Genomic DNA, 12,473 nt, shown 5'->3' with positions numbered 1-12,473 from the left:
GCAGTAACACAGACAACAGGCTATAACACCAAGACAGGCACACCTATGTCGCAACTGCAGTAACACAGACAACAGGCTTTAACGCCAAGTTGTGCATCCCTATATATCCACTTCATTAACACAGACAACAAACTATAACACCAAGACAGGCACCCCCATGTCTGGCTGACGATCCAAAGGTCGGGAGCTCGCGTCTGACGGATTCTCACAAAAACTGGTTGCTTGTCTTTGAGACAGCTAACCGACTGAGCTACGTCCAAACTGCACATGTGAAACTAAATGCAAATTTATCTCGTCATGCCTACGCTTAAAATACAGTAAAATAGGGTTGCTATAATAACAGGCACAAAAAACTTTGTCATTTCGGTAAATACCAAGTGTAACAGAAGGGTTATTGGTGGAAACAAAGATATGAATTTAGAAAAGGTAACTTTTAAAAGTTATCATTCGGTGATTACGGTACGAATTAGATTTAGGAATGAATTGATATATTCTGTGTGTATATCCTACAGCATCAAAAACACGGTGACATAATCTGACATTGTAAATACGCAACGTCTAAGTTTTTTTTCAATATTTGGTCTGTGTCGCCGTTAAATATGCCGACATGTATGGATCCTACATGGGGCATTATCGCATTGTTTCACTTGCAGAAACAGACATTTCACTCTTTGTCGGGGAGGGGTGACCAGTGTGTTCCATGTAGGTTTGTTTATTTGCTATATATTCTTTTATGCAGACATTATGCTTTAACTTGGGGCCATGTTCCTCGCGTCTATCCTTGATGTTTTAGTATTTATGTATTCCCTCAAAATCAGCGAATTGTGCTAGTCATTATGATACCTTAACTAGTGGGCAGTTGGACAAGGACTACAAGACTAGTGCCGATTTCTAACGCTGAATAAAGAAACCATGTAGACAGTTGTCAATTTGTGTACAATGTCCTTTGACTTGTGATTAGGCCTAATTCAGATGATGAATGAACAGAAAAAGTGTTTAACACTGGTACAACACTGGTACAACACTGGTACTACACTGGTACTACACTGGTAGGGCCTGCCACACTGGAGGGTGTCATGTCCTTCTGGTAATAGAAAATAACAGTGTGCATTGATTCTCACAGAGAACGAATACATGATTAGATCTATTATCTAAATACACGGACGCGGCAATGAAAATAACAAACAAATATATAGCAATTCACCTGTATTTATGAAGGTTTACTTTTCATATATTACTCATATGCAGACATTATGTGATTTTGCTTTCAGTGTAGTAAAAATGATGTCCATGTATGTCCTGTGTTTAGGTTTCAAAACAAGAAATATCTATTTACTGTAATCAAAGAGAGGCATCGTATCTCAGCAAGTTGGCATAAAGGCAGTGTACAGCAAAACACTTAGATTCCAACATAAGAAATAGGATTCAAGAATTGTTTCATGTTCTCATGTATAAAGATACATTGGGTAGATGAGCAACTATCTAGGTGTGTGTTGATGTATAAAGACACATGGGGTAGATGAGCAACAATCTAGGTGTGTGTTGATGTATAAAGACACATGGGGTAGATGAGCAACTATCTTGGTGTGTGTTGATGTATAAAGACACGGGGTAGATGGGCAACTATCTAGGTGTGTGTTGATGTATAAAGACACACGGGATAGATGAGCAACAATCTGTGTGTGTGTTGATGTTGTACACACGGGGTAGATGAGCAACTATCTAGGTGTGTGTTGATGTATAAAGACACATGGGGCAGATGAGCAACTATCTAGGTGTGTGTTGTACGGGGGATTTTTCCAGGATTGTAAACTAAGACTGATTTGAGAACAAATCGTTTTTTGGTTAAAAATCGGGATATTTTTAACTTCTTAGTTTCTTCCAGCGTTTTGTAACGTTGTATTAAGATTGTAGAATCAGTGTAATAATATAAAACTAAGCATTAAAACTCTTCCTACTTATTGATCCAGTTATCAGTGAAATACAGGATGCTCCTACAAAGCCATACAATTTGTTAGATTAACATGAGTTGGGAAAGTTTTTATTCCGATTTGGGAATGTTTACTGACATTTGCTGCCGAATATCGGCTTCGGAGCAGATCCATACTTATAAATCTCTGTGTTACTGTGTATTATGTCATTTATAGGGATTTACCAATCACTGAGCTACCTGATATGTATGCCTCTTCTACAAACGTGTTTAAAGCGTATTCATGAGTGAACATTGTAATAGGCAAAATATTTGTTTAATGACAATAAGTTGTCTGAGGCCAGTTTTTACAATGTTTATCATATGCTATACGTAGTTTTCTGACCACCATATTCTGTTTCAGCCTCAAGTGACCCGAGTCAGGATCTGAGCCGGGGCGAGAGAGTGCCACTTGTCCCATTGACGACACAAGATTCTGATCACCACGGTAGGTGGGAGAACCTAGTATGTGGTAGACAGTGTCATTGTCCAACTTTGTAGGATATTTGGTCAGATCATCATATCAGCTAGAAAGCTTAGATTCTACTCCGCAAATGTCCTATAAACAGTCTCTGCAATTTGATACATGTTTTATCCTATTAATTTATCAACAAATCAACAATTGCACTAATTGTGTCTTCATTTTGTTCATAAAGGTCAATTCAACAAGCAGGCGTATTGACACGCCGGAGAGATGAACAACAATCTATACTTGTGTTGTATTTTTATGAGAGTCATTTAATCTATTTGACAATCACCAAACTCTATATTTACACTTATTCTAGTTCTGTAGTAAACGTTTCAAAAGGCTTCAAACTGGTGGAATGGCAATAACTGATCTGTGGCCAATATTTATAATGTTTATGTGCTATATCTAGTTTTCTAAACAACATATTCTGTGTTTCAGCCTCGAGTTACCCGAGCCGGCGCAGGAGGGATTCATGGCTCTCCACTGCTTCACACGGTAGGTGGGAGAACCCAGCAGGCAGAAAGCTCACTCCTAACCCTTCATACATACAGTGTATTCAATGAACAAGCTGATGTAAAGCAATGTAAAACTAAATATCGTATTATCTTAATAATTTGAGACAGCAATTGTACTGACAGTGTCTGACTAATATCGTATAAAGCAAACAAACGTTAACACTCCACAGCCATACACAGACTATTGTTACAACTACTGGATGTAGAAGAAAGCACTTGAACAGATGTCACGTGAATAGATTATTCTTAGTTCAATACATAAACCATTCCCCTCATTGTTATAGTGTTGTCATCCATACAGGAAGTGGTTCATCGTGTATCGATGTTCCTGTCACGTGTCAACACTTCGAGGTGTGAACACAGTAGATGTATGACAAAGATGTCTGGATGTGTACAGAGTGTTACTTTGTGTTACAGCGACTCCATCACAAGCAGACCGCGACCTCTTCTACGCCAGCAGGGACGGGGACCTGGAGGAGGTGAAGTGGCTCCTGTCTACACCGGGAGTCGACATCAACAGTAGAGGAGAGGGGAGCATGACACCGGTGATGGAGGCAGCATACAGGGGACACAGAGAGGTGGTGGAGCTCCTGGTGAGTAAAGAAGCTGATTTGTCACTGGTGGACGAGGACGGTAACAACATCCTTCACTTCGCCTGTCTGGGAGGAGATGTGGAGACGGTGAATTTTGTGCTGTCTGTGAACGTGGATGACATCGACAGCAGAGGAGTGACGAGCAGGACACCAGTGATGATGGCAGCACGGCGGGGACACAGAGACGTGGTGGAGCTCCTGGTGAGTAAAGGGGCTGATGTGTCACTGGTGGACGAGGACGGTGACAACACCCTTCACCTCGCCTGTATGATAGGAGATGTGGAGAAGGTGAAGTCTGTGCTGTCTCTGAACGTGGTGGACAATGATGCCAGGAACAACTTGGGGCAGACAGCGGCGGACGTGGCGAGACACTGGAGACGTCAGCCAGTGGTGAAACTGCTCGTGTCCCGCGGCGCTCAGTGACGTCAGTGTCGTGTTTGTGTGGACGGTGGAGGGGAACATGTTGTTACGGACAGTGACGTGGTGTGCCATGCACGTCGTCGTGTTATATATTCCCGGATTTGGTGAAAATGTTTCTTGTGTTTGAGGAGCAATAAAACTTGATAAAAATATTTTTAGATATTTTGTCATCTGTTGTGTTTGGAACTTCGCATTATAAGGTAGGTGAATTGTTAACTCAGTGTAAATATTGATGATGTGTGATTATTATGTACACACTGAATCTCGTACTATAATTAGTCTGTGTAAATTGTGTTTCATGAGTTTATAATTGATCATGGAACACAAAACAAACTGTTTGTTTACGTCTCGCTGCACTCTGACTGAGCCGAGCCAAATGTACAATGACAGTGACGTCACACTGTCCATGACGTCACAGCATTGCGGTCAAGGCCTTGTACCAAAGTGACCGGCGTTTGTCTCTGCTAAAACAGGGCGGCACACACGACATAACCATACAACACATGCACTGTGTGGTAGATATAGTTTAACAAAGGCAGACATATGCGGTACATCTTTTATCTTAGGAAGTTCTTTTAATATGTACAAGTTGAATTAAAAAATTAAAAGCAGAGTCGATTGTACGAATCCGACCATAGCATGAGCATTTGTTTATGGGGCGTCATGGTGCCTGGCCGTCAGTCGCGGTTTCAAAAACGTAACATTGTATAAAAAGTGTTACAACGTTCTTATTTCCTCGCACAGTGTAACCAAATTGCAACTAGCGTTGAATGTCTTCACCACAGTATCTAAATGCAGTAAATCCAAAAGGTATATGCACTACCTAGCCATCGATGAAAGGTGCTACTTTTGTTACATGAACTGTAATACGAAGCACCCGAATGTGGCAGGTAAATTCTAGCAAGCGACATTGTTTGAAATCTGGACCTGCAATACTTCATATCATTGTAAAGTAAATAACCTAACGATGATAGACATATGACATTTGAGAATTGTCCATGAGTTAATTTACCGATATTACATCTCGTTGAAATTGACTGCTTATTTACATTTCGGGTGTTATTATGCATTGTTAACGGTTAAACCTAATTTACAGGGATTTTAATACTTGAATTTAAAGAAGTGTGGAGTAGGCTATATTAAATACAAGGAAACGATCGCATATGAAAGAAGGAAATATTGTATTTACAGTACAATTATAAGTAATATCTAGATTCAGTGAAAAATAAAAAAATAAAATTACGAAAATATGAATTACCTGGATTAACTAAATACATTTCCTTTCATAACATTTTTCTATAATTGCGACTTTAGAACTGTATCTACACCTTAATATATACATGCACATTAAAGTAAAGTTTGAAATAGATAATGATCATAGATCAATTAAACTGATGGAATTATGTGTGATAAGAGGGAAAGCAGAATAGGAAACTGAATGACGAAAGAAAAACTAGCAGTCGTTTATATAAATGGTTTTCAGCAATTATACTGATGGAAATGGAGAAGGGAACACTTTGTTTCAGACACAGCAACGTGATATGCTATCATGGGTTTCCTAGCCTTGTCTACGTGTTGGAAACAATGTAGTGCATGTCAACGTTTGATCCAGACGTGTTGAATTTGTATGCGCGCTATTCCCAATGTACCGACAGCAAAGCTTATTTCCCCTTGTTTGTCATTGTTCATTGTTCCCTTATTCGGTTCCATCAAAATATAGTTTTCCCGTTTTCTTTTGGAGGGATCGTATATGGTTTAAACTTGTGAAGAATAAAATACAATCTAAATAAACACAATAATGAATTTCACTTTCTCCAGATAAGGTTTCTTTTTACAAAGACATTTACAGTAGAACACGGATATAACGAACTACTAGGGACCAGAGAAATCAGTTCGTTATATCCGTTGTTCGTTATACACGTTTTCGCTCTGAAAGGTCCGCCATCTTGGATAAGACAAAACACAATACACACGTAACTGCAGCATTGAATTGTATTAGCAGTGATCATTCAATTGTTATCAATTTACGACGATGTCGGTGTATTTTATTAAGGATGCAAAATAAAAAAGAAAACAGCGTTGTAAATATCCCCCTCCATGGGGCACAGTATTATGTTTGTACGTACAGTAATGACCTATAAGGAAGCTACGAAAATAAAACAGCCCTATAATGCCTGAAGCAGAGAGAGGCACTAGGATCGCTTTATGTCATCAGACAAAAATGATTAAATGTGAAATTCATACACATAAAAGGCCCCTCCTCTAGGAAAAATAATTAAATAATTTTCGAACTCTGCCTTCACAAGACTTAATTTCTCTTAGATAGACATACTTTCATTTATGTAACTTCAGTAGTTTCTCAGAAAAAAGTGTCCCTATTTCACGCAGTATGCACACTGTATGCAGAATGTTGTAAAGCACAGGCTTTAAGTCTGTAAAAAAATACTTGTGTACACCAATTTTCGAACTCTTTTGAGATCATGACCAGTAACATCAGTGTGAAAAGTTTCATTTCTCTGGGCGGACGGACGAAAGAACGAACACCGTTCCTATATCATCGGCCACACTCGGTTGTTCGTTTGTTGTTTAAGACCGCCGTCATATAGCTGGAAAACATATATTGCTGAGTGCGGCGCTAAACAGCAAACAAACAAACATAGTATAATAGTACTGACCCGTAACTGACCGTATATATCTTCCTGCTAAAGTTTGCCTTACAAGCCCCTATGTCACGACACGTACTGGGTCTACTAGCGACACTTAACTTGCGCAGGGATGGAGGTTATTAAATTACCTGACTGTGTAAATTTAAGTCTAATACTGCCTAAAATGTGAACGACATAGATATATATCAAATAGATTGGTTTGTTTATTGAGCCAATGTATGCAACAAATAGACGAATGGATCTCTCAAATTATGAGCAATTGCAACAGTGTAAAATCTTAAGTTTTCTTTGTTTACATTTCAAACCAGTGCAGTTTTCCGAGCGCAGCCTTCGTGTCACACCAAATGTATTTCAGCTAGACACTTTGTATTGGTGACAAAGACCATTTGTCATTTCATTCTAAAATGTATGAGGAAATCAGGGATGCATGTATCGTAGCTGAGTTTAACATATACGCGATGTAAGGGTTATCTTATGACGGGCACACTATCCAATATGGCGGAATGTTCACATAATATTGGCGGCCGTGTTTGCGTAATTTCTCAAACATACTGAACGATTCAAAGGTTATAGGCATCGTTTCAGAATGATATTTGGAGGTTTGATGAAATCCCGATACCCGTGACCCCTCATATGCTATTTTTGAAGTTCATTTCTCCGAGTAAATACATCCGATATCCGATATTTAGGCTTAAAAACATACATTAAATAAACACGCCTTTATTTATCACCAAAATGGAGAGATTTACGATGTACCTAATTTTCAGGGGTCATTTTCAGCAATCTTGCTTTGCCTAAAATGACAGTGGATGATATCGCAGAACAGGGGGTTTCCCACACATTCAAAACCTTAAAGTTTATTTGTCTGCGCTGGTTGGTTGATTGATTTGTTGTTTAACGCTGCACTCAGCAATATTGTAGTAGATATAGTTCAGATAAGTGAGTGAATATAGTTTAGATAAATGAGTAAATGTAGTTTTGATGAGTAAGTGAATATAGTTTAGATGAGTGAGTGAATATAGTTTTGATGAGTGAGTAAATGTAGTTGTGATGAGTGAGTGAATATAGTTTAGATGGGTGAGTGAATATAGTCTAGATGAGTGAGCAAATGTAGTTTTGATGAGAGAGTGAATATAGTTTTGATGAGTGAGTGAATATAGTTTAAATAAATGAGTAGTGAGTGAGTGAGTATGGTTTTACGCCGCTTTTAGCAATATTCCAGCAATATCACGGCGGGGGACACCAGAAATGGGCTTCACACATTGTACCCATTTCGGAAATCGAACCCGGGTCTTCGGCGTGACGAGCGAACGCTTTAACCACTAGGCTAACCGACCACCCCAGATAAATGAGGAAATGTAGTTTTGATGAGTAAGTGAATATAGTTTAGATGAGTGAGTGAATATAGTTTAGATGAGTGAGTGAATATAGTTTAGATGAGTGAGTAAATGTAGTTGTGATGAGTAAGTGAATATAGTTTAGATGAGTGAGTGAATATAGTTTAGATGAGTGAGCAAATGTAGTTTTGATGAGTGAGTGAATATAGTTTAGATAAATGAGTAAATGTAGTGTTGATGAGTTAGTGAATATAGTTTAGATGAGTGAGTGAATATAGTTCAGATGAATGAGTTAATATAGTTTAGATGAGTGAGTGAATATAGTTTAGATGCGTGAGTGAATATAGTTTGATGAGTGAGTGAATATAGTTTAGATGAGTGAGTAAATGTAATTCAGATGAGTGAGTAAATGTAGTTTTGATGAATGAGTGAACATAGTTTAGATGAGTGAGTGAATATAGTTTAGATGAGTGAGTGAAAATAGTTCAGATGAGTGAATGGATATAGTTTAGATGAGTAAGTGAATATAGTTTAGATGAGTGAGTGAATATAGTTTAGATGAGTAAGTGAATATAGTTTAGATGAGTAAGTGAATATAGTTTAGATGAGTGAGTGAATATAGTTTAGATGAGTGAGTGAATATAGTTTAGATGAGTAAGTGAATATAGATTAGATGAGTGAGTGAATGTAGTTTAGATGAGTAAGTGAATATAGTTTAGATGAGTGAGTGAATATAGTTCAGATGATTGACTGAATAAAGTTTAGATGAGTAAGTGAATATAGTTTAGATGAGTGAGTGAATATAGTTTAGATGAGTGAGTGAATCTAGTTCAGATGAGTGACTGAATATAGTTTAGATGCGTAAGTGAATATAGTTCAGATGAGTGACTGAATATAGTTTAGATGAGTAAGTGAATATACTTTAGATGAGTAAGTGAATATAGATTAGATGAGTGAGTGAATATAGTTTGAATGAGTGAGTGAATATAGTTTTTAGTGACTGAGCGATTATAGATCAGGTGAGTGAAAGAATTTTTTGAGTAAGCTTTTGGTGTGAGAGTGAATATTGTTTGAGTGATTGGGTTTGGGTGAGTGAGTGAGTGAGTCAGCACATACTTACACTACAGTATTTCAGTTATACCACTGGGGTAAATCAACTGGTTGCTGTAAAGGGGCGCACCTGTGCATAGCGTATAAGCGTGCATTTAACAAGTAGTCTTTAAATCATCCGGCGTTTTTTCCCTCTTCTAGCTGGATCACATGTCAGGCTGTGTGTATGGGTCGGGGACTTCGATCTGTTCAGATTGCTTGGTTACCTAATGTTTACGTCAGCGTTATCTACTGGGTCGAGATGTGCCTTGCTACAGTGTAGTGCTCAGAACGTAGGAGGGGTGGACATATTGGTGAAGTGAAGGGAGTCAAAACGTAAGTGTATTTTCAGGTAAGAACTATATTGCTTTCATTGGGGATGCAAAAGACGAACACCCGTACGTTCAATAGCAATACAATACTAGAATCGCGTGACAGTACAACAGCATCTAACACAGCAAAGTCACATACGTTCAGTAGCAATACAATACCAGAGTCGCCTGTCAGTATAACAGGATCTAACACAGACGTCGCATACGTTCATTAAGATATAAACGACGAGTGGGTGTTGTTTATTGTACAATAACAAACTGCAGGGAAAATAAACAATGAGGGTCGCAGCCCCTAGTAGTTTATTCTCCCTGCAGTGTCTTGTTTGTAAGATAAAAATATTTCTTATATTAACATTACGTAGAGCCTCATTGAGGATGTTGATCAAGTGTGTTTAAAAATAGTTCCCTTAATTTTAATAATGATGACTCCCTGAATAGTATTCGACAAGTCCGTTTAATGAACAGGTGGGTTAATTTTGGTATTCCCGCATATTCTCAAAATCCTCACGTCGATTATATGTACTTTTTTCCGAATGCCGATTGTCTTACATCTCCCACTTTTGGATGCGATTGTTCGACCAGTGCGTTTGTCTACGTTGTCCAGCTACATCTCCGGCTAACAACTCACGTCGACACTTCAGTCTAGAACAATGGCACAAAGAACAATGTTTTATCGTGGAATAACTCACGCTTCGTTCTTACTTTCGCTTTGTGATTTATCCCGTAGCTATCTTCTATATAGCAATCCAATACTAGAGTAGCCTGTCAGTATTAAAGTATATTTAATGTGATTTTATAATCACATTGATGTTGGACTCATTTGGTTCAACAATAAGTACGACATGCACGAACTTCTTACTCGCGTGTTTTATAGCAGCTGTGATCTACTTTATTCAACATGCGTTGGAATATACACAAAAAGAACCACATAGCGATAACCTTCTGCGCCGCTATGACAGGGCCATACGTGTGATCTGTAGGTTTCAACTTAAATAAACATAACCACCCGTGATATGAATGTCACTGAGGTCATGTTGACCCGATGTCTTATCAGCTGTTACAAGTGCACTCCACAGAGTAGGTAGACAATGGGTATATATGATTTGAGAGCGTCCATAAATGAAGTCAGGAAGCATGTACCGTGAAGGCAGTAGTTTGTGCAGTTTTGTTGAACACGGGGATCAAAGGGGCGTACTTATTTTAGTAATTTGCACTTTCCGGTGATAGGTATTGCAGCCTTCTAGTTTTACCAACTTCTACTGTGAAAGTTTTCAAAGTTCTGAATACTTCTGAGACAATAGTGACATGTGGCATGTGGTCTAACTATGCACTTAAACAGGTTTATGAAATAGTAAATGTCATATATATGGTGCAAAATGGATTGTAAAATTAATTTAATTATTTTTTTTGCTGCATAGATACAAAAACCTAAGTAGTCGAAATAGCGTTGATAGAATATCAACATATAGAATATAAACAAATAGAATATAAACATAAATGAAAACGGAAATTAATTAACAAGAAAATTCGTCTTCAAACGTCTTCTCTATGCATGGATCTATAATGAGGCGGCTTCACTGGTCTCCTTTATTTCAATCAGTGGAATGAAACTGGCTGTAACGATGCCCTGAGTGAGAACAAATGAACTCAGACAATCATATAACCAACACGATCTGAGGCGTGTTAAAATGTTTATTAAGTGCACTTTGTCAAATAATCTTAATATGTGTTTAAAAATATACGAAACACAAACCACTTGGATGTGTGACAATGTAGAAACTGGGTGAGTGGAGAGGGTAGGCCCCACTATCTGATCAACAACCGGGGAATAGGTACTACTCAATGGGTTGTCGGAGTATAATGTATATTGTAAACAGTGTCCAAGCACCCAACCTTACACTTTTTACTTACACATTGTTTCCTTGTATGACAAAAAAGAGACCTACAGACAAAGGTGCATATATAACCAAGCTATACACAAGGCAGGTCGATTGACGCAATGGCAATAGGAATCTCTTACTGCTGTCTACCCTATATGAACTTATGTCTGTCCCACACATATCTAGAGCCTCGATTACGTAATGGAGAAATCATGGAAATATGTTGAATCTGGAATCAACAGATTCGAGTGGTTTCTCTTATTGAAATCATGACATGGTTGATTTACAATCTCTTAATAAGTTTTCACAATGACCTATAGTTCCTTCAGCCTCACTTGTACAACATACTGTTCAGAATGGCCAGTGAATTCCTGGCTCAAAATCAACCACAACAATAATTATGTGACGTCGTCATAATTGTTTAATATTATTTATTTTACAGAAGGGATTTGCTATATGCTGTGATGTTTGGATCGTTGCTGGTCATAGTATGTAAGTGACTTTTGTATATCGACATGGTACAGATACAAAAATGTCTACCCGTGCAGCTCACTAAATATAGATTATATAAAAAGTGATTCCTCTTGACGAGGTCAATATGCAGAAACATGGACCTCGGGCCCGACCCCTTCCGTGGTTTGACCGAATCTCGGCCTGTCCAAGGTCCTTGTTTTTGTGTATTGACCTGGTCAAGCGTAATCACTTGTATAATATATACAGTGGCAGTTAGAAGTAACAAGGAAAACAGAATTTACATGGATTTCAGCTTCATTTTGCTTTCAATGCAACGCCTCGATACAGGTATCTTGATCAAGCAAGTGAACAACAGCTGGGTAGAACAAGATCATATAGCTGATACATGCATATTTACAAGTGAACCAATTGCAGGCTCAACTGTGACCACTGTTATGTTTAACTAGACTGAAGTCGACCTGTCTTAGATCTATGTTCCGACAGTGGAATTTGGTAACCATCAGTAACCAAGGTTCATACTCATAGTCATATTATCTTAAATGTGAGTGACTTTTGTTTAGCACCGCTTTGAACGACGTGTCAGCTGAATGTGGGAGGAAAGTTCTACGTGAAGCTGGTCTTTGACGTTTGCTACTTCGGTGAAAGCCACGAGCAGGATATGGTGCTGACAAACCTGGACACATCATCAGTGCGAATCTGGGGTACCCATGTTACTTGTGTTTAGTCCTT

General features: G+C 38.4%; 1 protein-coding gene across 10 annotated transcripts in view; it reads left to right on the top strand.

Annotated features, from left to right (window-relative positions):
- LOC124128310 (multiple epidermal growth factor-like domains protein 10) overlaps positions 1–12,473 on the top strand; it is a 59,814-nt gene that overhangs the window by 25,992 nt on the left and 21,349 nt on the right. The window contains exons 1-3 of one of the 10 annotated variants that reach the window (XM_048386839.1): positions 9,271–9,410; positions 11,713–11,762; positions 12,305–12,445. The exons of 6 other annotated variants lie outside the window; for them this stretch is intronic. In XM_048386839.1, coding sequence (XP_048242796.1) covers positions 12,403–12,445 — 43 coding nt within the window. In that variant the 5' untranslated portion in view covers positions 9,271–9,410; positions 11,713–11,762; positions 12,305–12,402. Of the gene's footprint in view, positions 1–9,270; positions 9,411–11,712; positions 11,763–12,304; positions 12,446–12,473 lie in introns of those variants that run through there. 3 more of the 10 variants (XM_048386840.1, XM_048386841.1, XM_048386842.1) reach the window with 3 other exon arrangements.

Source organism: Haliotis rufescens, unplaced genomic scaffold (assembly GCF_023055435.1).
Source record: "Haliotis rufescens isolate VD_foot unplaced genomic scaffold, xgHalRufe1.0.p SCAF_61, whole genome shotgun sequence".
NCBI classification, from domain to species: Eukaryota; Metazoa; Mollusca; class Gastropoda; order Lepetellida; family Haliotidae; genus Haliotis; species Haliotis rufescens.
The sequence above is the reverse complement of the archived record's forward strand: the minus strand, read 5'-3'. Positions and strand labels throughout refer to the sequence as shown.